Consider the following 23,900-nt stretch of genomic DNA (forward strand, 5'->3'; position numbering starts at 1 on the left):
CAGTATTTCTTGTTTTCTTTGTTTTAGCTACAGGGGTCTAGCGCTCACATTAATTTTTGAGTTTAGTTTAGCTAGCTAGCTAGCTAAATGCTAAGAAGTTTAACCTCCCACCTAACCCTTTTAGCGTCATTAATTTTATGACAAAAAAAATAAATACTCACACTTTCACCATGTTTTCTAAACTTTGAAAAGCTATTATTAGTTAAGTTTTGTAGTGTACACTGGGATTACTTTCAATAGATGACCTTCAATGTTTACGTTTTTAAATGTGTGGAAAAATCAGGAAAATCGGCAGGCAGGAAAATGCAGACCTTAGGTGAAGAAAGTGAAATTATGGTTAAAAACTTTTTACTGTGCGTGGCTACTAGCAACGTTTCACTGATATATAATCTAAATCTAAACTACATACAATTTCAAGATAAAAAGTTGAAAAAAAAAAGTTGAAAATAAAGGTTGGAATGGACTGGTCCACGACTTACCGCCTGCATTATTTTGCCTGTTGATTTGTGTAAAAGGTCTGGGGATTATAAACAACATCCATCATAATGAAAGTCATCTATGATGTACACCTTATTCTCACGGATGTGTTTGCACGTGATACTGTGTGGGCCAATCACGAGCCAGTATCCAGATCGTTTATTATTACAGCAGCCATTATGAACTGGAGTAAGCAAACCGTAAGCATACTATATGGTAAAGCAGCAGACTCTGTATTCAACGGTTGTCTTAATTTCGATAACAGAAATAAACAACCTGAGGCTTTCTTATAAATATATAGCGTAATTTTACAGCGTAATAATTTTCCTTAAAGGAGTAATAATTAATATAATAGAACTAATATAATACAACTAAGCTCTGAAAAGGAAACAATAACTTTCTTATAAATAATTTACATCAATAATCCTTTACAACGGGTACTGAAAGGTTGCATATCGCAGGAGTTGCCAATGACATGCTTTGGAAATGCTTGTTACAGGCACAGTTTACATGAAGCAAAACTATACAGGAGACTCAATTGTTAGAGTCTTTACAGAACATCTTTCCTCACAAAACCGAAGGCAGAGCTTACTTATTGCCTGCTGTGTGGTGTGGGAGAAAGAACTTCGGGACTTCTTTTTAATACGATATACAATTATTATTAAAAATCAAACGGAAATACAGTAATTCTGTAGCCTGAATGATTTTAGTTAGTGATAGGCTGTAGTTTAAAAGAACACAAGTATTTAGAAGATTTTATCTACTTATTGTTTACATCTAAAAAGTAAAAAATGTGTTTTCCAATGTAAGCAAGTTAATAAAGCACACTGAAATAATCTAAACCATACAACCTGGCCTAATTAAATTGTCTAGGTCACTTGGTAACTCGGATTGAACCTTGATATTAAAGCGTAAACTTTCCCGTCATATCAACATGATGCTGATATCTATAACGCTACTATTCTGTAAAATATACATAATTACCCAATCAAAACAAATAACAGACTTTAAAAGCTCTAATGTTAAAAAACAAAATTAGTCAACAAAAGTGAGAAGGGTATTTCCATCGGAATAAAAGCGAAAATTACTCATGCACGATAGAAACTTGTTATCAGCAGAAAAAATGTTATGATAATTTGAAGCATCATTTACAGTTATTGAATACTTGAGTTTGTACTATATATTTTATTAACAATTATGAAAGTATAAATGTGCTTAGCGCTAGCTACAGCTAAATTCTACTTCCATTTTTTGTAAATTAAGGACGTAACGTTTAACCTGACAACCCTCCGGCGTAATAATTACCCTTCCTCACTATATACAAATTGTATGAGCCGAAACCTTGCTGTATATATGTCAAAACAGTAAAAATGTTTCAAACAAGAAAAGATTATATGGCTGCATAACCTTGACTGTTCTGATGTGAGATTTACATTTTCTAGCAATTTACAAGTAAATATATCATCTGAACATGTGTTGAAGTTAAAGCCACTGTATTATAATGGTGGAATATCCATGGAGGACTTAATTCAGAATTCTGTTTTGAACAGAGAAGGAAAAAAGGTAAGCATTGAGAAATAAATTAAAAAGCATGTGTATTGTATTACACTGGATATTTTATTTTACATATTTTTATTATTTAGTGGAAACAAAGATGGGCAGTTCTTCGAAAAGTTTCTAAATCAAAGCAACAAGGTACAAATTTTGAATATATGAAGTCATTTTATCCTTTATTAACTTATCCCCTGCTAATATTTATTTAGAAATTTTGCATTTTTTAGTTAGCAATGTTATTTTGCAGTTTCTTTAATCAACTGTCTTAATATTTGGAACATAATATGTTTTGGTGCATGTGCAGTGATTTTAAAATTGTGAAATGTGACCAATATAAGCCATTTTATGTCACATTTTAATGCTACCCTACTTTGTTCAGGCAGCTGGTTTCTTGTGTTATATAAGTGAGAAGAAATTCTAAGTTGCCAATGTTTTAAGGCTTTTTTTAATAAGCAAAATCAAACTGTCATGTAAAAACATTTTCTCACCCATTGCTTTGTATTTTGTCAATTTTCAGGTTGTAAAGCTTTTGGATTACAGTCAAAAACTAAGGCTAAGGTACAACAGAATTTCAGTCACTTAAATGACATAATGTTTAAAGTAGTTATTTGCAAACCAAAATTATTTTTTTTGCAAACCATAAATGTTTTTTCATCAAAAGGTTCATTTTAAGATTTATTTTTTTTATTATGTAATTCATAAAATGTAATTGGGGCCGTTAGGTTAAATTGAGAGCTGGACAAGGGTTTTTTTTAGCAGACATTCCATGATTTTCTAGATGCTGTAAAAAAATTCTTGTAAGAATCATTTTTATGTAACATTAATTGAAAATAAGCAAACAAAATATTTTAAGACATCTTCAATAATTTGTGAAACACATAGTTTGATTTTAAACATTGTAAATAATTGTCTATGTTTTCTTTCTTCCTGGTCATCTACATGAGTCTCTCTCTATTGTTCTATTGCCTACAGTAACTGAGAGGGCTCAATACTAGTATTTATTCTGCAAAATCATGACAATACAACACCTGTACACATTGTTTATAAAAAAAGATTGCTGCTAAGATAATGTCATTAGATGCTAATGTAGTACCTTATTCCCACACATATTTAAAAAAATGTTTTGTATTTTGCTGTGTAATACAGCTTCCACATTCTATCTCTCATGTTCCAACTCCAATCTGGAATTAAGGCCTATAAGTGTTGTAAAAAAACAACTTTGGGATAACAGAGATTGTCAGCCGTGTTCAAATCGTTTGGCAATTCCTGAACATAATTTCATTTTTTCAGAATTCCGCTGCTACTACTTATATTTATACAAAGATGCTGTTCATTCAAGTGAGAAGAAGAAGAAATCAGTTGTACCATTAGATTTCTGTGGCTTAGAAACTTGTACAGAGTTCGATAAGGCAAAGAATGTGTTAGTTTTAATAACATCATCTTCAACCATATATCTTTCGTTTGACAAAGTTCAAGTGAGAGATAAATGGAAGGAGTTACTTGTTGACTATTATGGAACTGGTAATGTTATATGCTTTTTTTAAATATTATTAGGATTGTGATAAGGAAATAAAATAGAAGAAAAAAAATGTGGTTTTATAAGTCATTAAATTAGAGTGTTAAAGGTTCATTTTTTTAAAGGTCAATTTTTGTCAATTCCAATATTCGCAAAATTCAATTTTAGCGAAATTCATTTTTTCGAATCTAAGCAAAATTTGGAGATAATAAGTCCTTGTGTTTGCGTGAATTCGGCAATTTTTGACCAAACCTGTTTATATATCTTATAACAAAGATAACTTTTATATTAGCGTAATGGGGGACAATCCGTTGTTAAAATGGTAGACAATTTTGCAAATGAATTTTTTTGCTGCATATGTAAGAAATACACTAATAAAACTTTGCAACTGACATAATTTTTTTTACGTTATGCAAATAAAATATTTTTTTTTGCAATTAAGTTTATTGTGTACCTTTAATAAAATAAATTTTCACGGGAATTTCACGGGAAGTTTTTTTTAGTTGAAACGTTGATTGTAGATTGTTTGAGTATTGCATATCCGATTTCAGTATCTTTCCATCGGACGTCAGTTTTCTTTGATTTGAAATCGCTTTTCGTTGATCGAACATCTTCCATTTTCTCTTCAACATTCAGGAATAAATCTAAAACATCTGCAGAAATTAATATTCAACGTATAGTCATACTGTTACAAGTCATACCTTCTTAAGTTCCTCGGTGTAGTTTCTATTAATTTTATTTATTGTTATTTTACTTTCGTGAAATTTATTAAAACTATCCATTTGCGAAATTAAACTCTCCTCACAACATCTAAAAAATCGATTCGCGAAATCGTGAAATTAAATTCCCGTGAAAATTTATTTTATTAAAGGTACACAATAAACTTAATTACAAAAAAAAAATATTTTATTTGCATAACGTAAAAAAAATTATGTCAGTTGCAAAAGTTTGTAATCTAAATTTTCAACTTGAGAGAATTTGTACGAGTGTTACAACTTTCTTTTTTAGCCGTGTCTTATTCTATAGTCATTCCTGACAAACAAAAAATCAAATCTGGCGAAGCAACTCTTCGTTTATATCCATCCTTCTTCTCCATTGTCACTGAAAAGAACTACAGATGTTTAAATCGATGGTACATCAATGACATATTTCATTACAGTTACTCACCTACTGATCCATCCATTTTCTCATTTGAGATTAAAGGTACTTCGTCGAAACACAAAGGACCTGTGGTGGACTTATCTATACCAAATAACGCAGAAGAAGTTGCTAAAGCCTTCGATTTTATCAAAAGCCAAATGTCAAATCCTGAGTCATGTACGTATACGATTTAATTTTAATTTATTGATGACACATATAACGAATAAATTTTGGTAATAACATGTAATTTTTATAACTTCGATAAACAAAACAAAGGCTGAAATTTTTTAGATTTGAAGCAATTGGTGAAGAGCACTTGTATAAGTAACAATAAGGAAGCACATGGAGAGCATTTAAAACACAGCATATTGCAATCAACTCTCTATTCTTCGTCTGTTTATTTGTGTTTTTTTCACGTTTCTACATTAAAAACATAGAAGAAGTGTTGGAAACAAAGAAAGAATTATAAATTTCAAATGTTTTATTTGTAAAATATAAAAACAACGAAGGGAAATGCAACATGAATAGTTTTGCTAGCTTTTAAAGATATTTAGATGCATGACAAAAATATTTAGCGCGATTACATAGGTCATCGGTGTTCAGTCTCGCTTTGTTAAGTATTTCAAGAATAATTCCGGATGTCTCATTAAACCTTGACATGTTTGATATTTCACCCCTATTACTTAATGGAACAAAATTTTATGCTAATTTAACTGTTGCTTTGTTTTTATTTATAATCAGTTTCATGTTGATTTCAAATCGTTCAAGCGTTAATTTATTTTGTTTTGAATTTATTAACTATACCTGATTGGTTAAAGGTATTCGGAAATGATTGAGACGGGAAGTTTGTAAACATCTTCGGACGCATTTTTTATTTCTGAAAACACGGATATATAATTTAATATATTTATTTAATATAGTTTATAATAAAACATATATTTTATGCCCATTCCTGTTAAATATCACATTTATCCACTCTCGACTTGAGTCAGTTAATCTTGATATTCAAGAAATGTGCATGCACCATCATAATATGGTCATTATATTAAAATTTAAACCCACTTGTTCTTTCAGCTTCGATGACGCATAACGATTTTCATGGTTCCGCTATGCTTGACGAATTAGATCAAGCTCGTCGCAACGTCGGGGACAAAAGCTTCATTCGCAGGGTTATGTTACGTGCAAGTGACCGCATGCGTAAAAAGAAAAGAATAAGAGCTCAGAGTGACGCCTACCGAAAGAAAAGTTCTGGTTTCCTCGCTTGTAACTCTGATCATGATTCATCAATATTTTCAAGTATTGATCGGAGGCCGTTTAATCGAGTTGATGTGTCCACAGATAACTCAAATGCGCTAGGCATGATAAGAACTACGTCTGCTCAAATACCAGGTGCTTATCCTAGGAGTCGTCCAAAACCCCTGGCACCTATTGAACAAAACAAAACTGACCAAACACAAGGCGAACACGAAACTGAAGAAGCTTCAAAGGTGGAGAGTAAGGAGGAGAAGATTATGACTAAACCAAGAAGCATGACAACAAATGACATCCATAGGTATGACAACACACTGGAAGTGGAAAAACCTAAAACATCTAGATCGGCTGAAATGATTGCAGAAAAGAAGAATAATATTAGTCAACCAGTTCTTAAAAAACTATCTTCCAGCACTGATATGCTTGTTAGTAAGCCGGGGGCTGTGGTTTCAAACATTAACATGAGTATACCTGCAAGCGACAAAAGTGAAATCAGTGATCGACATGTAAGAACGTCTGCAGATAGTTATACGAGCGCTACATACAATCCCGCCATGCGTGTTTTAACAAAAGGTAAAAAAGGGGGAAATCCTAAAACTAAATTCGATGTGCAAAAAACGCCCACACCGCCCCCACGGTCGCCTGTTAGTCTTTTGCAACCCAGCGTTTTCGAGTATCCGTCTACTGACGATCTAACTGGTGAAAAATTTGATGACTCAAGCAGTTTGCTGAATGAAATTGACCGAGAATTTGAAAAGCGTATAACATTACATTCAGTGGAGTCGGACGACGCTTTTTTTACAGCAAGTGCCGAGTCGTCACCATCGGTATATAACAATAATTTTCAGAGTAAACAAAACGATGAGCCCATCTACCGGAACGTTGAAGTTACAAGGAACAATTCTGATAGCAATACGTTGAATATCACCAACCCTGGCGTTACTAGACGAACAAACAATTACCGCCGGGGCTCGACAAAGCATCTGTCTGATCCGTTGATTGATAAATGGACAGAGGCTACTGGCGACGATAGAACAGGTTCTAGTCTGCGTAGTATACCATTTACGCCGACGGATTATGTTAATGTTAAGGGACCACAAAATATCCACAGTGACGACGACGACTCGTATGTCAATGTCACTTCTGAATTGAGCAAGCGCAAAAAACACATTCCAACACCGCTTCGCATCAAAAATAAAAATAACGACTTTGCTCAATACGACGATCAGGATAGCATTTATCACGCCGTGCCAGGACTTGACGGTGATTCTGCACATAGCTCAGCTAATGGATCGTATGAAAATGTAAACGCTGGCCGGCTCAACACGCGAATGAGCACTGAATACTGGAATATATTATCGCCGTCAACTAGTGGTAGAATAAAGGACAGTAAGTTGAATTATGTTCTTGTGGGTAAACAGGATACATTCATGCATCCCATATCTCCTAAAAGACATACACCAAAATCGCCTATAGAAACCTTTGATAAAACGAACTACACAACTATTGATGCGAATGCAATGGTAGCTCTTAAAAAGACCATGGATTCACACGCCCAACAAAGAGAAAAAAATGCTGGCCTGAAAACTCCCAAATAAGCGTGTTTTTTTTTTTAAATGCGATATTTTTTTTATCTTAATTATTTAATAGATAAATAGTTTCTAGAAGACAACCTCGTTTCTGAGAGTTTGGACACGAGGTTGGTTCGAATAAAATCTGTAAAACTTTGATTAATTGATTTACTAACTCGTAACTTCTTGAACCCTGGGAACATCCCTCTTTTTTAAGAGATTCCAGCTAATATCAATCATCATGGCAGTGAATTTTGCTCTTGACTGTTGTTATGCATCGCCCTATACGAAAGCTGAGATAATTGTTTCACTGGCATAAATAACTTTTGTGCATTTTTGGACTATTTATGAATAATAATTTTTTTTAATTGTATTCGAAATAAACTGGAGTTACTTTTTGTGTTTTTATACGAATGATGATTTGTCACGTGTTTCGGCAATGTTGTACCTAGGCCATTTCTCCAGATGGAACTGTGGATTAATATTATGTTGCGTCTTCTGATTTTATGTAACTTCTAAAACTCTTTTACTTGTTTCTATTTTTTACTTATTTTTTCACGTATTGTAAAGGAGAACTTTTTTATATTTTCTTTACCATAAAGAATAGTTTTATCTACGTTTTGGTAATTTTTTATATACTTTATTGTTTTGGAAAAGTTCTCTCGTTTTACTGTCATGATAGCTTTAACTTCACTTTTTAAAATAATTTCTTTTTAGTACATTCTCGCGGTACTTACTTATATATGGTTATGCAGGGATACACTACCTGGGGTTAAGCATTCCATGACAGTATTAACGACAACTGTGTTCGGAGTAATAACGTGTAAATATATACATTATTTCAATTAGTTGTTCTAACAGAGTTTTTCCTTGTAACGTAAATACTGGACTGTAAAGAGCCGACTTTAATTTCAAAAAAATTTTTTGAGCATGATTTTCCGTTAGGCATTTTCCCCTAGTTTGCAAGAGAAAGTATTTTGTTCTGTTTGGAAGGTAGCAGAATTTCATTGAGAAATTAAATGATAGAGAGAAATCGTTTAGGTTAGATGTTGGTTACTTCTTCTAATTAACTTTGTTCATAAAGTTGATCTCGTCGTATTTCATAAATTCATATTTATAAGATGTCATTTTCAAAGAAATTTCCCTCGAATCTTTGTTGTTGATTTCTTTGAACTAGCCGAAAAACTGTGGCTTAAATTATTAATAACTGGTCCAGAAGTTTTTTGTGTGTATTTTTCTGATCTTATTCAGCAGCAAATAAAACAAGTATTTTTCAAAGCAGATACATGAATAGTCATGGTTGAGACTGTCCCATCTGAAACTAGCGACGATGAACCTTTAGCAATGTCAAAGACAAAAATCGATCACGCTTCAAAAGTAAAAGTCCAAGTAAAAAGAATAAAGAAATCTAACTTGCGTGACGCTGCTGTTTCTTCTTCTGACAACGATGATGATGATGATGATGATGATGATGATGATGATGATGATGATGATGATGATGCTTCTAGTGATGATGAGCCATTAAAAACAATAAACAAAACTGTCCAAAATTCAAGAAAAATTCTAAACATTGAAAAACCCATTGGTAGTCATAAGTCGTCCCAAAAAAAGAATTCTAAAGTCAGCTCTAAACAACACAACAAGCACGATCTATCTTGTTGCGATTCTTCCAGCGATGACGAGCCGTTACAAAGGTGTACTAAAATCTTAGAAATGAGGAAAACAGAAAATAAAAAAATCAATCCATTGAATGACACGGTCTCTTCTGTTTCATCCAGCGAAGATTCATCTAGTGATGACGAACCTTTGACGAAAAGGACCAAAGAGAATGATTGTATTGATGACAAAAACGACTTGAAGAAAGTGTCAGACAGTGATAAACAACCGCTTCTAAAGAAGCTGGAAATCGAAGACACAACTGTTCTGTGTAAACCAGAGGTATTGTGACAGATCATGTTAGGTTATTATTATTTTTTTTGAAATGGTTGAAATGTTTTGTTTTTTTTTCATTTTTGTTGGATACGAATTTTGTTGAACTGGATGCTAATTGTAAGGGGTTAAACATTCTCGTTTTAGAACAATAGGATATAATAATCTACGTTATTACTGTTTCCTCTAATTTAGTGTGACCGAAAAAATAATTATTAGTTATAATAATATATAAAAATAATTGTTAGGGTTGCACTAATAATTAGAGGAATGAAATTATCTTGTTTCGAAAATTTAAATTCGCACTTAAATTAGAGGAAAATTTGACCTTAGCCGCCATAAAATGGAGGAAAAAAACAACATTTTATGTTTTTTGTTTTCTTCCTTCTTATCACTCTTTCCTTTCATTGATTTTCGTGTTTCGCTGTACTTATTTTTTTAATTAAGTGCGTAAACATGGCGATTTTATCTTTTTTCATGGATCACTAAAAAAAAAAAAGAAAAAGAAAATAACGAAAACATGTCCCCCAAATTATCTCGTTCGCACTTTAATTAGAGGAAAACCCGACCCTAGGCGCATTAAATTAGAGGGTAAACAAAAATTAGTAAAAAGAATGTTACTTACTTACTTGTTGCGCACAATTTTATTTCACAATTCATGCGGAGGAATTAAAACTATGCTAAGGATGCAAGAGCCACTAACCACTAGTTTTAAAATGTCTTTATAATAGGACGAAGAATCAAAAGTCGGAAGATCTGATAAATCGACCAGTAATGATACTGATGCCGCAATTAAGACCAAACCTACTACAGAACAGAGCAACAAAAAGAAGCGCAAAAGATCTGGATGTAGTAGCGAGGAGAACGTAAATGTATGGTTTATTGCTATTCAAAAAAAATCTTGAACTAGTTGTCTTTACTGAATGCTGAATGCAAAACAAAACTTTACGCACCTAACAAAAATATTTTATCGTAAAATTATCTGAAGAAGCATATTTTTTAATGTATTTTAGAAAAAGGCAAAACTTTCAACGAAAGTGAGTACGAAGCTTTCCAATTTGATGCGTTATGTTCGAGCTTGTGGCGTTCATGTGGGAAATTATGCGAAGATATTCGAGGGATGTAACTCGATGAAATCTAAAGAAGAAAAACTCACAAATATGCTAAAAGATTTGGGGATAAAAGGTCAAGCATTTATTTATTTATTTGTGACCAGGATAAGTTCTTAATTTCATTTAGTTCATATTGATACTACTATCAATAAGGCAGTTTGGTACTAAAAGTCTTCAATTTAACTTCAAAAGCCGCATAAGAACAGCTTCGCAGAGTTATTTTCTAACTAAATGATACTTGGAACGGATAGATCTTAGATTATGTCTCTACAAAGTGGACAGTCATAAAACGGGCTCAATAAAACATTTTTTTGCACCAAATAAAATTTTTCACTACGAAACGGACATTATAAAAATGAAGTGACGACGAAATATATTTTTACAATTTTCTATTTCACACATTTGAAACTTTTTTTTATATGTTTTTCTGCCAAGATAAATTTTCAACAATCACAAGAGAGGCTAAAATCCTTTCAGTTGAAGAATCGAAAATAGTCGTCAAGCAAAGCACTTTCTTTTATTCATAGCTTTTTTTTACCATGAATAATGATTTACCCAAATACATAGTCTCTAAAAACCTTTTTCGGTCAATATTCTGCCCAAAACTATTCTGCCCACAACATTACGTAAGAGAGAAAGGAAGACGCCCCACCATATCTGTTTATATAATACATTGATTTTACAAAATTTGATTAACATGTAAGCAAAAGGCAAATTATATTGTAAATAATGACGAGAACGGAATTCTTTATTCGCAAGGTTGTTTACGTATATCATACGTCTTGTCGTTGATTTCAAAAACGTTTGTTGTAAACGTGGAAAATAAGGCCGGAAAATATTGTGATTTGCAAGGCTTTGATGTTTTTGTGGTAATTTAGCCTTACAAATCTAGCCTGAATTCCAAATATTCTTTTAATGACAAGCTTTGCTTGTTATTTACTTATCTTATTTTTGTTAGGTCGTCCAAGTTTATCACAGTGTAAGAAGATCAGATTAAGAAGAGAAGAAGAAAGGGAAGTAGCAGAACTCGATGTAGGCAATATTATGTCAGGTAATAGCTATTAATTTTTTTCACCTCCACTCCAAACTCGACCTTTGGGCACACGACGTCTTTTCAACGTTGATTAGACGTTGAATTCTGGTCGCGACGTCGCAACCAACATTCAACGTCTAATCAACGTTGGGTCTGCAACGTCGATGCAACCGACGTAAATTCAACGTCTTTTCAACGTTGCCCTCCGACATGAATACAACGTCGCATCATCGACGTCTTTTCAACGTCGTTTCCACAACGTTGTTTCAACCGACGTGATATCAACGTTGATACAACGTCGAAAAAAGACGTTGTTTCAACGATCGTAAAACCGACGTTTATTCAACGTCGTACTGCAACGTTGATTCAACCGACGTCTTATCGACGTTTATTCAACGTCACTCCCGCAACGTTGATTCAACCGACGTCTATTCAACGTCGCACCCGCAACGTTGATTCAACCGACGTCTTATCGACGTTTATTCAACGTTGCACTGCAACGTTGATTCAACCGACGTCTTATCGACGTTTATTCAACGTTGCACCAAATTAACTTTTTACCGAGAATCTGTTCCGTTCAAATCTTATTTGTTTTAGTTCGTCTCACACTGGCCTGCAAAGTTATATCTCAAACAGACGTTCATAGAAGTGTTCCAAACTGTCCAACAAAATAACGAAGCGTACTCGGTGTTTGTTAAAGATCGTCATAAACTAGAAATAAAGAACGCACGTTTTACTTAATTTTTTTGTAATTTGTCAGCGATTGGATATATTAATGCCGACGTTATGTTGTTTTTCATATATATCGCTAATTTTACTGCAGTTTTACTACTTCAAAATATTACCATTTGTTTGCAACTTTACAGCCGCATCTATGTACTTTTTTACATAAGAGCCGAATGTGCATTCATTCTCTTATGCTATGTTAAAACTTTTGTGACATAACATCAGAGAATGAATGAACACAAACATGAAATGTACACAAAACATTCAATGGATTTTTTTTCAACAGAGCGTACCAAACGTTCGATTTATTTTTTGTAATATTTATCAGGGGGTTTTTTGTCCTCGTATTTTGAGAGAAACAAATATTTCAACTTGTATTATGGATGTGAGACATTTAAAATACAATCCATTTTGTCAAATTATAATTTATAATACAATAATAACTGTTTATTTACTTCGCTTTCACATATTTAAACCTTTACTTTGTCGCATGTAATATCCCTCCTAGTCATTGGCGGGAAACTTTCGATGAGGAAATTCGCGCCTAAGCCCCTAAGAAGTTCGTATCAACTCACAAGGCGAAAAGGGCGAAGAACCACAGACGTGAGTAAAGTATTTCTGTACAGCATATGCTAATTCGTAAACTTTGCTTCGGTAGCATTCGTAGCAGAATCTAAAGAAAGAAAAAGTTAGCTAAAATTTTCACGCATATTTATTTGACACATTCTAGAAATAAATCGTTTGACCCTAAATTATTTTAAATCAAATTTTTCCATGTCGGCAAAAAATTGCCGAAGTGATGTTATTTGTCTGCATGTCAACAAGTCGACATTTCAGTACAAGAGAGATGGGGATTCTTCAGAATGTAAGAAAAATTTATTTCCAGAGACTTATCTCTAAAAAAACAATGCTAGCTAGATTTCTCAAAAAATATTTAATGGATATAATGCCCAGGCTGAGGTGGTCTTACTTTTTTAATGTTCCAGCCTGGTATTGTTATTTTGTATTTCCAGCTTTTTTTATTATTTTACAGTACATTACACATACTTGCAATCCAAAAATTTTGGCGGGAAGAAAATTTGGCAGATAACAAAAAAAATTAAATTTGGCGGAGAACAAAATTTATTAATTTTGGCGGGAATTTAATTTGACGGATAACGTAAAACTCATTAAAAATATGAAAGATTGTTTGTTTCTTTGTAAATCATGTGACAACATTAGTTTTTACTATCTCGCCTGCGAGGATAGTATTGGTTTCCAACTCGTAACTGGCTAACTATGTCCCAAATGGTCAATTGCAACGTCACAGATTTAAACTTCGTACCTAAACTCTCTAAGTACTTAGAAGTCATCTAAATGACGTTTCAGACCAAAATTGGTATTTGTTTTCGACAAAATTTGGCACAGTTAACAAAAAAAGTATGCTGAACATAATGGTGACATCAAAATTTTGATTTTTTGTCACCTAAATGTCATTTTAGGCCAAAATTGGTCTGAAAATTAAAACTACTTCATTTTCGACCAAATTTGGCACAGTTAACAAATAAAGTATGCTGAACATAATGGTGACATCAAAATTTTGATTTTTTGTCACCTAAATGTCATTTTAGGCCAAAATTGGTCCGAAAATTAAAACTACTTTACTTTCGACAAAATTTGGCTCAGTTAATAAGAAAAGTATGCTGAACATGATGGTGACATCAAAATTTGGATTTCTTGTCATCTAAATGTCATTTTAGGCCAAAATTTGCCCAAAAATTAAAACTACTTTATTTTCGACAAAATTTGGCTCAATTAACAAGAAAAGTATGCTGAACATGATGGTAACTTCAAAATTTGGATTTTTTGTCACCTAAATGTCATTTTAGGCCAAAATTAGCCCAAAAATTAAAATTTATTTCCAGAGACTTATCTCTAAAAAAACAATGCTAGCTAGATTTCTCAAAAAATATTTAATGGATATAATGCCCAGGCTGAGGTGGTCTTACTTTTTTAATGTTCCAGCCTGGTATTGTTATTTATTTTTTGCTATTTTGCTTTCATGTGCACCAGTTATGCTTGACACATACAGGTGGTTGGAGCATGCTGACAGGCTGCCTTATAAGAGGGCGTGCCTGGCACATGCAAGCATACTTATAGCAATCTATTTGAAGATATAACTTTTGATTCAATAACCATTTAAAATTTTTGCTATTTTGCTTTCATGTGCACCAGTTATGCTTGACACATACAGGTGGTTGGAGCATGCTGACAGGCTGCCTTATAAGAGGGCGTGCCTGGCACATGCAAGCATACTTATAGCAATCTATTTGAAGATATAACTTTTGATTCAATAACCATTTAAAATTTTTGCTATTTTGCTTTCATGTGCACCAGTTATGCTTGACACATACAGGTGGTTGGAGCATGCTAACAGGCTGCCTTATAAGAGGGCGTGCCTGGCATATGCAAGCATTTATAGCAATCTATTCGAAAACATTGTGACAAAAAAATATATAGCTGAAGCTAAATATCAAGTATTTAGTAATTCTTAGTTATAAATCATCATATTTAAAAAGCTGCATGTTTTGTTCCAAAGCCCATGTAAATTCTTTTAATTTGTTTTGACTTAAAAAATCCAACTTTTCATGAAAAAGGCATATTGACTAAAATTTAATCCCGCGAAATATCTGAACTCGATCGATTCGCAAAAAATTGTGACATTTAAGTACTTGAAAGACATTCATAACTATGCAGAAGTGAAAATGCTGATAAATAAACGTAGAGGATTGAAAACTTATGATTGTATTGTCTGCTTGAAGGTTCCTTCAATACATTTTGTGCACCTGTGGAATTCTATTAAAAAATAGAGTGCTTGCTTGCTTGATAAATTACAATTCTTACACTAAAATTATAACAAAAATAAGAAAATTAACTTGGTGATCACTACTTGCTTTATACCAGAGACCTGCACACACCACTAGTATTATGTATATATACAAATTAGGTTAAAACTTAGTTATTAAACTTGTAATTATTGCAAAGAGCTGGAAAAAGATTGAGATTTTCTATCAGCCAACTTCATGCCTCATTCGACAGTCTTACAATCCGGTATTTGATCTTGTCATGTTAAGTCAATATTTAAATCCTTAATTCCCTTGAGTAACCATTGTTTTATATTAGCTATATTTGAATAAAATGAGTTGGAGCCGAGCAATATGGTTGGAAAACAAACAAGAAGAAGAAGGTACAATACCAACAGTTTGGATAAAAAATAATTTAGTCTACTGGCCAAGTTTTTTGAATGTCGAGAAGGCAGCTGCAGAATTAAAAGAACCTACAGCATTATGGCACAAATTTCCACTAGTCCGAGTTAAAATTACAGGAGGTACGATGCTAAGTGGCTTTACTTCAATTAATTAGTCAAATACAACTTTAAAAAAAACTAATCATGTATCAGAACCATTATATATTATCTTTACAGATAGAAAACTATGTGAGGAGTTTGATTTCACGGAGGCAGAAACGGATGACGAAGAAGTCATCACAAAAAAACAAAGCTCGCCGTCTTGTGATGTATTGTTTACAAAAAGTATGATTAATTTTGTATTCCAGAAATTTTTATGCAATTTTTATGCAATTCGTAAAAGCTTGTTACGTTTTTACTTTGTGTATTTCGAAATGTTCAAAGTTTTCAAACATTTATTTTTGAAAAGCACTGTTGCTATGATTTTTTTATGCAAAAATGAAAACTTTTAGAAAAACCAATACCAAGTGAACCACCAATGACATATCGACATATAGAAGATGATGCTCAAGACTCTGGTAAGTGCTTACATAATTTTTTTACAAAATGTTCAAAACAGATTTCTTATTTGTATATACATGTACATTCTTTAAGCACAAATATGTGGAATTTAATATGCACAAAGATTAGTACATAAGGCATATTATATACCTTAAGGGTATAAAGTGTGAAAATAAAAAAAGTGTGGGATTAATTTTAGTCCCTCAATTTTTTTAGATTAGGGCGGAATTAATTAGTGTTAATCGGCAACATTTTTAGGAAGTGCGATTTTAGTGTTTTCATGGGATAACAAGTTTCACACTTTTTTATTTTGCACGCTTTTATTCTCGCACTTTTTTATACCCTTAATACAACATTGATATTAAATACCTTTTTTATGTGCTTACAGACTCATCCATCATGTCACCAGAAGTCAGACCATTGATACAACATCAAAACACAACACCAACACATACACCACCAAATAGTTTAAAGAGGAAGCATGTCAGTCCAGTAAGACAAACACCATCTGGATCACAGAATGCAGGTGGAAGTTCTGGAAACGATCCCTTTCCTATGTCGACAGGAAGTAAGTTGTAATTACAAAGCAGGATTCAATAAAATAGATATGTTTAAAATATCCCACTGAAATACATGGTATATATATATTTAGTAAATAAAAAATCCAATTATGATTTAGAGTTTCAGAAGAGGGTATTGTATCTCCTAACCGATATCAGGAATTTGTTGGGAAGACAAAATGAAAAAGCAGCAGAGCCGGACACAGCTCAACCACAGGAGCCATTTGAACTGCTAAAGAGTGTTCAAGAGCTAATAGAGTTTGAGGAGACATTAAAAGACAAGTCAAACTATGATAGATTGGTCAGTTAAACATTTACATTCATTTTTTCCCAAAGGATACATGAAACACACTATTTAGCCTGACAGCATGTTCACTTATTCTCGGATCCGGGTTAACATGCTTGGAATTTTCTGATCATTTTTAACAAAAATGACCAACATATTTAAATTCAGCATCAAAATTTATGGAAACATGCAAATTTTCAAGTTTATACACTAAGTACAACTGCCAAACTTTTGATGTTGTATGAAGAAATGACCACACAAATTAACTGCAGTGAAATTTTTTAACTCTTATAAAATTTAAAAACTTTAAATTACAATAAATCCTGTTCTAATAATCTCTTGGTATTCTAAATTTCCTATGTTATATAATTTTTGCTGATAAATCCAAATATGCCACTCATTTTTCTCAAAAGTTCCTTGTTTTCTTTTTCAAAATTTGATAATGTTAACCTGGATCTGAGAATTCTTACACTTCTAATGAAGTGTGAACACAGCTTAAAGAACTGCCTTTGTTGTCCCTCCTGGAAACAACTATAGCTAGCTAAATACTACTTTTCTACTTTTGTGTTTGTGTGCACCTGTAGCTAGAAATATATTTATTGATATATGTTTCATTTTACAGCTATCCCAGTTATCAAGAGTTGGTGGCTCAAAAATTCGCGAAAATGTGAAAAATGTTCTGTTAAAGTGAGTCAAAGCATAAGTACCCCTTAGAGAATTTAAAATGTACTAACCTTTGTTGTGTAGTTTACAGTGGTAGTGGAAAATCACTTTGTTGTGCCCACATGCTTCGTTTCATCTTCTCCATAAAAAAATCGTGCACGAGGTCCAAGAATTATTTAATTGAATGAATAGTTTACGGAAAGCGGCCCCGCAGCCTAATGGACTCGCAACTATATATTAAATGCGCTTACGATGTCGATTGTTTTACTTTTATTCCACTTTCATTATAGAATCATGAATAATGAAGTAATGTCGGCACTCAACATGAAAGGGAAGGGAAAAAGTGAAAAGGTTGGGTTTGCAAGGATGAACTTATATAAAGCTGTTGTCGGTTAGTAAAAAAATCCTATTCCTAATATTCAATTTATATATGTGCTTGTAAGCGTTTTAGTTTGTTGTTGTTAATTTATTTATTGTCGGTTAAAATATGTACAAATAAATACAATAGCTCTTATTAAAGTGCTAATCCAAACCGACAAGTTTGTATTAAGTTTTTCCCGCCATTTCGAGGGGTCGACGTTCAGGGGGAAAAATACACATTAATCTGAGGAAATCTATTTGTCCAGCTGTTGTACTGTAAACTACCTCCATCAATATGTGATAAGAATTTTGTTACGTTGTAGAAACTGTTATCAAACATCAAAAGAATGCGACAGAAGGAGAAGTTCGTGCGTGTACGGCATCAATCCTTAAATATGCACCTGATAGATGTGGAGGAGCGGGAAGAACTAATGCCGAAGAAAATTAAATCGATTAATTTTTAAATAATTTACAACTTTTATATCAGAGAGGATTATAAATTTTTCAAGCGCCGTAATAAATTCTTCTAGCTTATATTAATTTTGATTGGGTGGCAGAAAATTAGAATGGCAAAATGTTAAAGTGATTTTAGCTCAACAATTTTTAGTGTTTCTACTAGAGATCGGACTTGTGACTAGTAAAAGTATGGAATATGCATGAGTGGGTGCTTTTTTTAAGGAAATACAGTGCTAATATAATATTCATTATATTTTTATTGTAATTTTCAACCTCGATTCCTGGACTTCTTGCACCTGGTGAGGACGGTGGCTTTTCACACTTTTTATAAAGTATAGCATCATGATCGTATTTATTCGCATCTGGTATCCTTAACAAACACCCTTGTATTCAACTCTGACTTCATTAAGAAAACATACTTTTTCTCTAACCAATGCTTGATTAAAGACTTCGGTGCAACAGTTTTGCTTGACACTTTAGGTGATTTGAGCATACTAACAGGCTGCCTTATCAGGAGGCGTGCCTGGCACATGAAATCGCAGCTATAAATTTGCAAATACTGCACGTTTAACAACCTCGTCATTGCTGCGTTACATTTTTTGCATTGGGTTGGAACGCTGGAGATTCTCACATAGTACCAGTTGTGAATACTTGAAATATCGTTTTTATATTTTGTATTATAAAACTCCGTTAAGTTTCATTTAGGAAGTTTTCAGCGGAGAAGTTGTATATACTGCCGATGTTTATAATAAAAAAATGACATATCGTAGAAATGATTTTATTTCTTTTTCGCAATAACCATGTACAAATAACGTAACACAAATATAAGCGTCGGAATCATGCTAGGGAATAGATACATGGACATGTAAACTATGGACATATAAAACTGAAGCCACAATGGCGATTATGATTTGATTCGGTCAAGTTTGTCTGTTTCTTAAGGTTGAAAAGACGCTGAATAACGGTTGCGAGAGCATTTCCAAACGACGTTGATTAGACGTTGTTAGACGTTTTTTCAACGTTGAAAAGACGTTGCGAGAAGTTATTTCAATGTTTAAAAGACGTAGCGAGACGTTGTTTCAACGTTGAAGAGACGTTGCAGGACGTTGTTTCAACGTAGCTTGCGACGTTGAAAAGACGTTGATTTTACGTTGCAAATGAAAGTTTTTTTGACGTCTTTTTCCGACGTCTATTCAACGTCGGACATCAACGTCTTTTCAACGTTGAAACAACGTCCTGCAACGTTGTTTCAACGTTGAAAAGACGTTGCGAGACGTTGTTTCAACGTTGAAAAGACGTTGCGAGACGTTGTTTCAACGTTGAAAAGACGTTGATGTCCGACGTTGAATAGACGTCGGAAAAAGACGTCAAAAAAACTTTCATTTGCAACGTAAAATCAACGTCTTTTCAACGTCGCAAGCAACGTCTTTTCAACGTTGATTCAACGTTGAAGTGCCCACTGGGGTGTACTAAAATCTTAGAAATGAGGAAAACAGAAAATAAAAAAATCAATCCATTGAATGACACGGTCTCTTCTGTTTCATCCAGCGAAGATTCATCTAGTGATGACGAACCTTTGACGAAAAGGACCAAAGAGAATGATTGTATTGATGACAAAAACGACTTGAAGAAAGTGTCAGACAGTGATAAACAACCGCTTCTAAAGAAGCTGGAAATCGAAGACACAACTGTTCTGTGTAAACCAGAGGTATTGTGACAGATCATGTTAGGTTATTATTATTTTTTTTGAAATGGTTGAAATGTTTTGTTTTTTTTTCATTTTTGTTGGATACGAATTTTGTTGAACTGGATGCTAATTGTAAGGGGTTAAACATTCTCGTTTTAGAACAATAGGATATAATAATCTACGTTATTACTGTTTCCTCTAATTTAGTGTGACCGAAAAAATAATTATTAGTTATAATAATATATAAAAATAATTGTTAGGGTTGCACTAATAATTAGAGGAATGAAATTATCTTGTTTCGAAAATTTAAATTCGCACTTAAATTAGAGGAAAATTTGACCTTAGCCGCCATAAAATGGAGGAAAAAAACAACATTTTATGTTTTTTGTTTTCTTCCTTCTTATCACTCTTTCCTTTCATTGATTTTCGTGTTTCGCTGTACTTATTTTTTTAATTAAGTGCGTAAACATGGCGATTTTATCTTTTTTCATGGATCACTAAAAAAAAAAAAGAAAAAGAAAATAACGAAAACATGTCCCCCAAATTATCTCGTTCGCACTTTAATTAGAGGAAAACCCGACCCTAGGCGCATTAAATTAGAGGGTAAACAAAAATTAGTAAAAAGAATGTTACTTACTTACTTGTTGCGCACAATTTTATTTCACAATTCATGCGGAGGAATTAAAACTATGCTAAGGATGCAAGAGCCACTAACCACTAGTTTTAAAATGTCTTTATAATAGGACGAAGAATCAAAAGTCGGAAGATCTGATAAATCGACCAGTAATGATACTGATGCCGCAATTAAGACCAAACCTACTACAGAACAGAGCAACAAAAAGAAGCGCAAAAGATCTGGATGTAGTAGCGAGGAGAACGTAAATGTATGGTTTATTGCTATTCAAAAAAAATCTTGAACTAGTTGTCTTTACTGAATGCTGAATGCAAAACAAAACTTTACGCACCTAACAAAAATATTTTATCGTAAAATTATCTGAAGAAGCATATTTTTTAATGTATTTTAGAAAAAGGCAAAACTTTCAACGAAAGTGAGTACGAAGCTTTCCAATTTGATGCGTTATGTTCGAGCTTGTGGCGTTCATGTGGGAAATTATGCGAAGATATTCGAGGGATGTAACTCGATGAAATCTAAAGAAGAAAAACTCACAAATATGCTAAAAGATTTGGGGATAAAAGGTCAAGCATTTATTTATTTATTTGTGACCAGGATAAGTTCTTAATTTCATTTAGTTCATATTGATACTACTATCAATAAGGCAGTTTGGTACTAAAAGTCTTCAATTTAACTTCAAAAGCCGCATAAGAACAGCTTCGCAGAGTTATTTTCTAACTAAATGATACTTGGAACGGATAGATCTTAGATTATGTCTCTACAAAGTGGACAGTCATAAAACGGGCTCAATAAAACATTTTTTTGCACCAAATAAAATTTTTCACTACGAAACGGACATTATAAAAATGAAGTGACGACGAAATATATTTTTACAATTTTCTATTTCACACATTTGAAACTTTTTTTTATATGTTTTTCTGCCAAGATAAATTTTCAACAATCACAAGAGAGGCTAAAATCCTTTCAGTTGAAGAATCGAAAATAGTCGTCAAGCAAAGCACTTTCTTTTATTCATAGCTTTTTTTTACCATGAATAATGATTTACCCAAATACATAGTCTCTAAAAACCTTTTTCGGTCAATATTCTGCCCAAAACTATTCTGCCCACAACATTACGTAAGAGAGAAAGGAAGACGCCCCACCATATCTGTTTATATAATACATTGATTTTACAAAATTTGATTAACATGTAAGCAAAAGGCAAATTATATTGTAAATAATGACGAGAACGGAATTCTTTATTCGCAAGGTTGTTTACGTATATCATACGTCTTGTCGTTGATTTCAAAAACGTTTGTTGTAAACGTGGAAAATAAGGCCGGAAAATATTGTGATTTGCAAGGCTTTGATGTTTTTGTGGTAATTTAGCCTTACAAATCTAGCCTGAATTCCAAATATTCTTTTAATGACAAGCTTTGCTTGTTATTTACTTATCTTATTTTTGTTAGGTCGTCCAAGTTTATCACAGTGTAAGAAGATCAGATTAAGAAGAGAAGAAGAAAGGGAAGTAGCAGAACTCGATGTAGGCAATATTATGTCAGGTAATAGCTATTAATTTTTTTCACCTCCACTCCAAACTCGACCTTTGTGTAAGTCACTAAAAAAAAGCAACAAAGAGCAAACAAAAGCAACAACCCATTTTGTAGCCTCTTGCAAATTTGGATGACAAACAAAGCAAGGCTCCTTATTTTCCCTTTTTAAGTAACTTCCCTTTATCATTGAGATATTATTGGAATATATAATTCGTATCTCTATGCCTTTATACAGACTTCCTTTAACAGGCTTTTATTTATTTGAATCATACCAACATCATCATCTGTCCTCTTAAATAAAGTTTAAATTCTCATTTAGGTAATCGAAGATCTCAGTCAAAGTCTGCAATTTCATCTGCGCAAAAAGAGAACGAACCTCCAACTTCAAGAAAATATGTTTTTGGTTCGTTATCTGATTTAGACTCGGAACGTTCAGAGGATGAAGGTATAAAGTGTGTGTCATTGGGTACAAACAAGGTTAAGAAGAAGCGAATTATGTCTGATAGTGAAGATGAGGTGGATGAATGAAGTTGTTATTTCAATATCTTCCTTTTGTCCTAAAATTGAGTAGGTTATGGTCAGTCAAAATATGGGTGGGAGGAGCTTTCCTCTAAGGACAGAGTTACCCCGTGCATTGTGATCTCGGAAGAAGTACAAGAACACTATAATACCGTTATATCGATGTAACGTAATGAGAGCCCCCTGTCTCCTCCTTCCTCCTTTCTTCCCCCTCCCGCTATAAAATTAGCACACCAATCCTTAATTAAGTGAACTGAGCGAATTTAAAAATATCTCTGAATAGTAAAGTTCTAAAGACTTTAAGACTGTAAACATAGATAGTTGTAAATTCGACGTTTGAACGCCACGTAAATCATCGAAGGTCTTGAAATAGACATGGATTTTACTATGTAATATTTTATGCATACTATTTCACAACACATTTTTGTCTTCTTTTAATATGTGCTACCCTCTATAAAACAGCTGATAGTTACGCGAGGGGCCCAGTGCTAATACAGTATTTGCTGTAAGTATCTTTCTCCTTAAAACGAACGGTATGTTTTTAATTTCCGCGCGCTCTGCGAGAACATATTGTTTGATTTCCAAATCCAGCATTTCTTGCAACTCTCGATAAAAATCAAACTTCCATCTTAATCTATTAACTTTTATTTTTCAACAAATAATTACAGTATTTTTCTTGCGTTAAATATTTAAAATCATTTAAAATAATTTGTACAAGTTACTTTGTACCAGTCTTGATCTTAAATGTACTCTCGAACGCAATTGGTCTTACCGTCACTATGGGAGAGTTAATTATACTCAAAAGAAATTTCAGATCATGCGACATTTAATTATATTCACAGCTTCGTGCGCAGGTTTTTTTAATGTTTATGTCGGCGTGAGAACGGCGATATAAATTTCTATTGCTTTAGAGGTTTTTGTTAGTTGATTCTTTTTACGAAGCAAGGCTCCACTTTAAATGCCAAATTTAGTCCGAAACGCCTTTATTCTAATAAACGTCCCATGGACTTTATTCGCTCATGTTATGCTACATTGCCAAACTCGTCCCCAGCGTCTTTTGTCCTTTTTTTTTTTTTTTTTTTTTTTTTTTTTTACTGAACGGCGAGA

The 23,900-nt window shown here is 33.1% G+C and overlaps 4 protein-coding genes and 1 long non-coding RNA gene across 6 annotated transcripts; 4 read left to right on the forward strand and 1 right to left on the reverse strand.

Annotated features, from left to right (window-relative positions):
• The first annotated feature begins 545 nt into the window (after positions 1-545).
• On the forward strand, positions 546-8,357 carry LOC130653727 (uncharacterized). The gene is made up of 7 exons (XM_057456240.1): positions 546-710; positions 1,023-1,086; positions 1,862-2,040; positions 2,121-2,172; positions 3,322-3,552; positions 4,556-4,864; positions 5,762-8,357. Exons 1-7 carry the CDS (start codon positions 546-548, stop codon positions 7,534-7,536), a joined length of 2,775 nt encoding a protein of 924 aa, XP_057312223.1. The 3' UTR covers positions 7,537-8,357.
• A 154-nt stretch (positions 8,358-8,511) lies between these two features.
• LOC130656023 (HIRA-interacting protein 3-like) lies at positions 8,512-12,774 on the forward strand. Its single transcript, XM_057458858.1, has 5 exons — positions 8,512-9,447; positions 10,170-10,310; positions 10,452-10,623; positions 11,509-11,601; positions 12,181-12,774. The coding sequence occupies exons 1-5, from the start codon at positions 8,806-8,808 to the stop codon at positions 12,255-12,257; spliced, it is 1,125 nt and encodes a 374-aa protein (XP_057314841.1). The 5' UTR covers positions 8,512-8,805; the 3' UTR covers positions 12,258-12,774.
• LOC130656025 (uncharacterized) lies at positions 12,675-17,809 on the reverse strand. Its single transcript, XR_008984814.1, has 3 exons — positions 17,677-17,809; positions 16,466-16,649; positions 12,675-12,982 (listed from the first exon to the last, which is right to left on the reverse strand). It is a non-coding gene; the product is annotated as an uncharacterized LOC130656025 (long non-coding RNA).
• Positions 16,496-18,366, forward strand: LOC130656024 (uncharacterized). 2 transcript variants are annotated; one of them, XR_008984813.1, is made up of 4 exons: positions 16,496-16,664; positions 16,776-16,957; positions 17,565-17,996; positions 18,289-18,366. XR_008984813.1 is itself a non-coding variant. In XM_057458859.1 (3 exons), the coding sequence occupies exons 1-3, from the start codon at positions 16,496-16,498 to the stop codon at positions 17,631-17,633; spliced, it is 420 nt and encodes a 139-aa protein (XP_057314842.1). In that variant the 3' UTR covers positions 17,634-18,366. The 2 variants fall into 2 exon arrangements, 1 of the variants encoding a protein (XP_057314842.1); XM_057458859.1 differs by having other exon boundaries at positions 17,565-18,366.
• A 1,524-nt stretch (positions 18,367-19,890) lies between these two features.
• LOC130656026 (HIRA-interacting protein 3-like) lies at positions 19,891-23,519 on the forward strand. The gene is made up of 5 exons (XM_057458860.1): positions 19,891-20,129; positions 20,852-20,992; positions 21,134-21,305; positions 22,191-22,283; positions 22,594-23,519. Exons 1-5 carry the CDS (start codon positions 19,905-19,907, stop codon positions 22,800-22,802), a joined length of 840 nt encoding a protein of 279 aa, XP_057314843.1. The 5' UTR covers positions 19,891-19,904; the 3' UTR covers positions 22,803-23,519.
• The last annotated feature ends 381 nt before the right edge of the window (positions 23,520-23,900 follow it).

Source organism: Hydractinia symbiolongicarpus, chromosome 8 (genome assembly GCF_029227915.1).
Source record: "Hydractinia symbiolongicarpus strain clone_291-10 chromosome 8, HSymV2.1, whole genome shotgun sequence".
Lineage (NCBI taxonomy): Eukaryota > Metazoa > Cnidaria > Hydrozoa > Anthoathecata > Hydractiniidae > Hydractinia > Hydractinia symbiolongicarpus.

Excerpts from the sequence above, each read along its gene's own strand:
- LOC130653727 (XM_057456240.1), top strand. The coding sequence starts at position 546 with ATGAAAGTCATCTATGATGTACACCTTATTCTCACGGATGTGTTTGCA. Across the intron at positions 711-1,022 it reads ATGGTAAAGCAGCAGACTCT|AGTCTTTACAGAACATCTTT; the intron begins GTATTCAACGGT and ends CTCAATTGTTAG. Across the intron at positions 2,041-2,120 it reads TGAACAGAGAAGGAAAAAAG|TGGAAACAAAGATGGGCAGT; the intron begins GTAAGCATTGAG and ends TTTATTATTTAG.
- LOC130656023 (XM_057458858.1), top strand. The coding sequence starts at position 8,806 with ATGGTTGAGACTGTCCCATCTGAAACTAGCGACGATGAACCTTTAGCA. Across the intron at positions 9,448-10,169 it reads CTGTTCTGTGTAAACCAGAG|GACGAAGAATCAAAAGTCGG; the intron begins GTATTGTGACAG and ends TCTTTATAATAG. Across the intron at positions 10,311-10,451 it reads GTAGCGAGGAGAACGTAAAT|AAAAAGGCAAAACTTTCAAC; the intron begins GTATGGTTTATT and ends AATGTATTTTAG.
- LOC130656024 (XM_057458859.1), top strand. The coding sequence starts at position 16,496 with ATGTCACCAGAAGTCAGACCATTGATACAACATCAAAACACAACACCA. Across the intron at positions 16,665-16,775 it reads CTTTCCTATGTCGACAGGAA|AGTTTCAGAAGAGGGTATTG; the intron begins GTAAGTTGTAAT and ends ATTATGATTTAG. Across the intron at positions 16,958-17,564 it reads AGTCAAACTATGATAGATTG|CTATCCCAGTTATCAAGAGT; the intron begins GTCAGTTAAACA and ends TTCATTTTACAG.
- LOC130656026 (XM_057458860.1), top strand. The coding sequence starts at position 19,905 with ATGAGGAAAACAGAAAATAAAAAAATCAATCCATTGAATGACACGGTC. Across the intron at positions 20,130-20,851 it reads CTGTTCTGTGTAAACCAGAG|GACGAAGAATCAAAAGTCGG; the intron begins GTATTGTGACAG and ends TCTTTATAATAG. Across the intron at positions 20,993-21,133 it reads GTAGCGAGGAGAACGTAAAT|AAAAAGGCAAAACTTTCAAC; the intron begins GTATGGTTTATT and ends AATGTATTTTAG.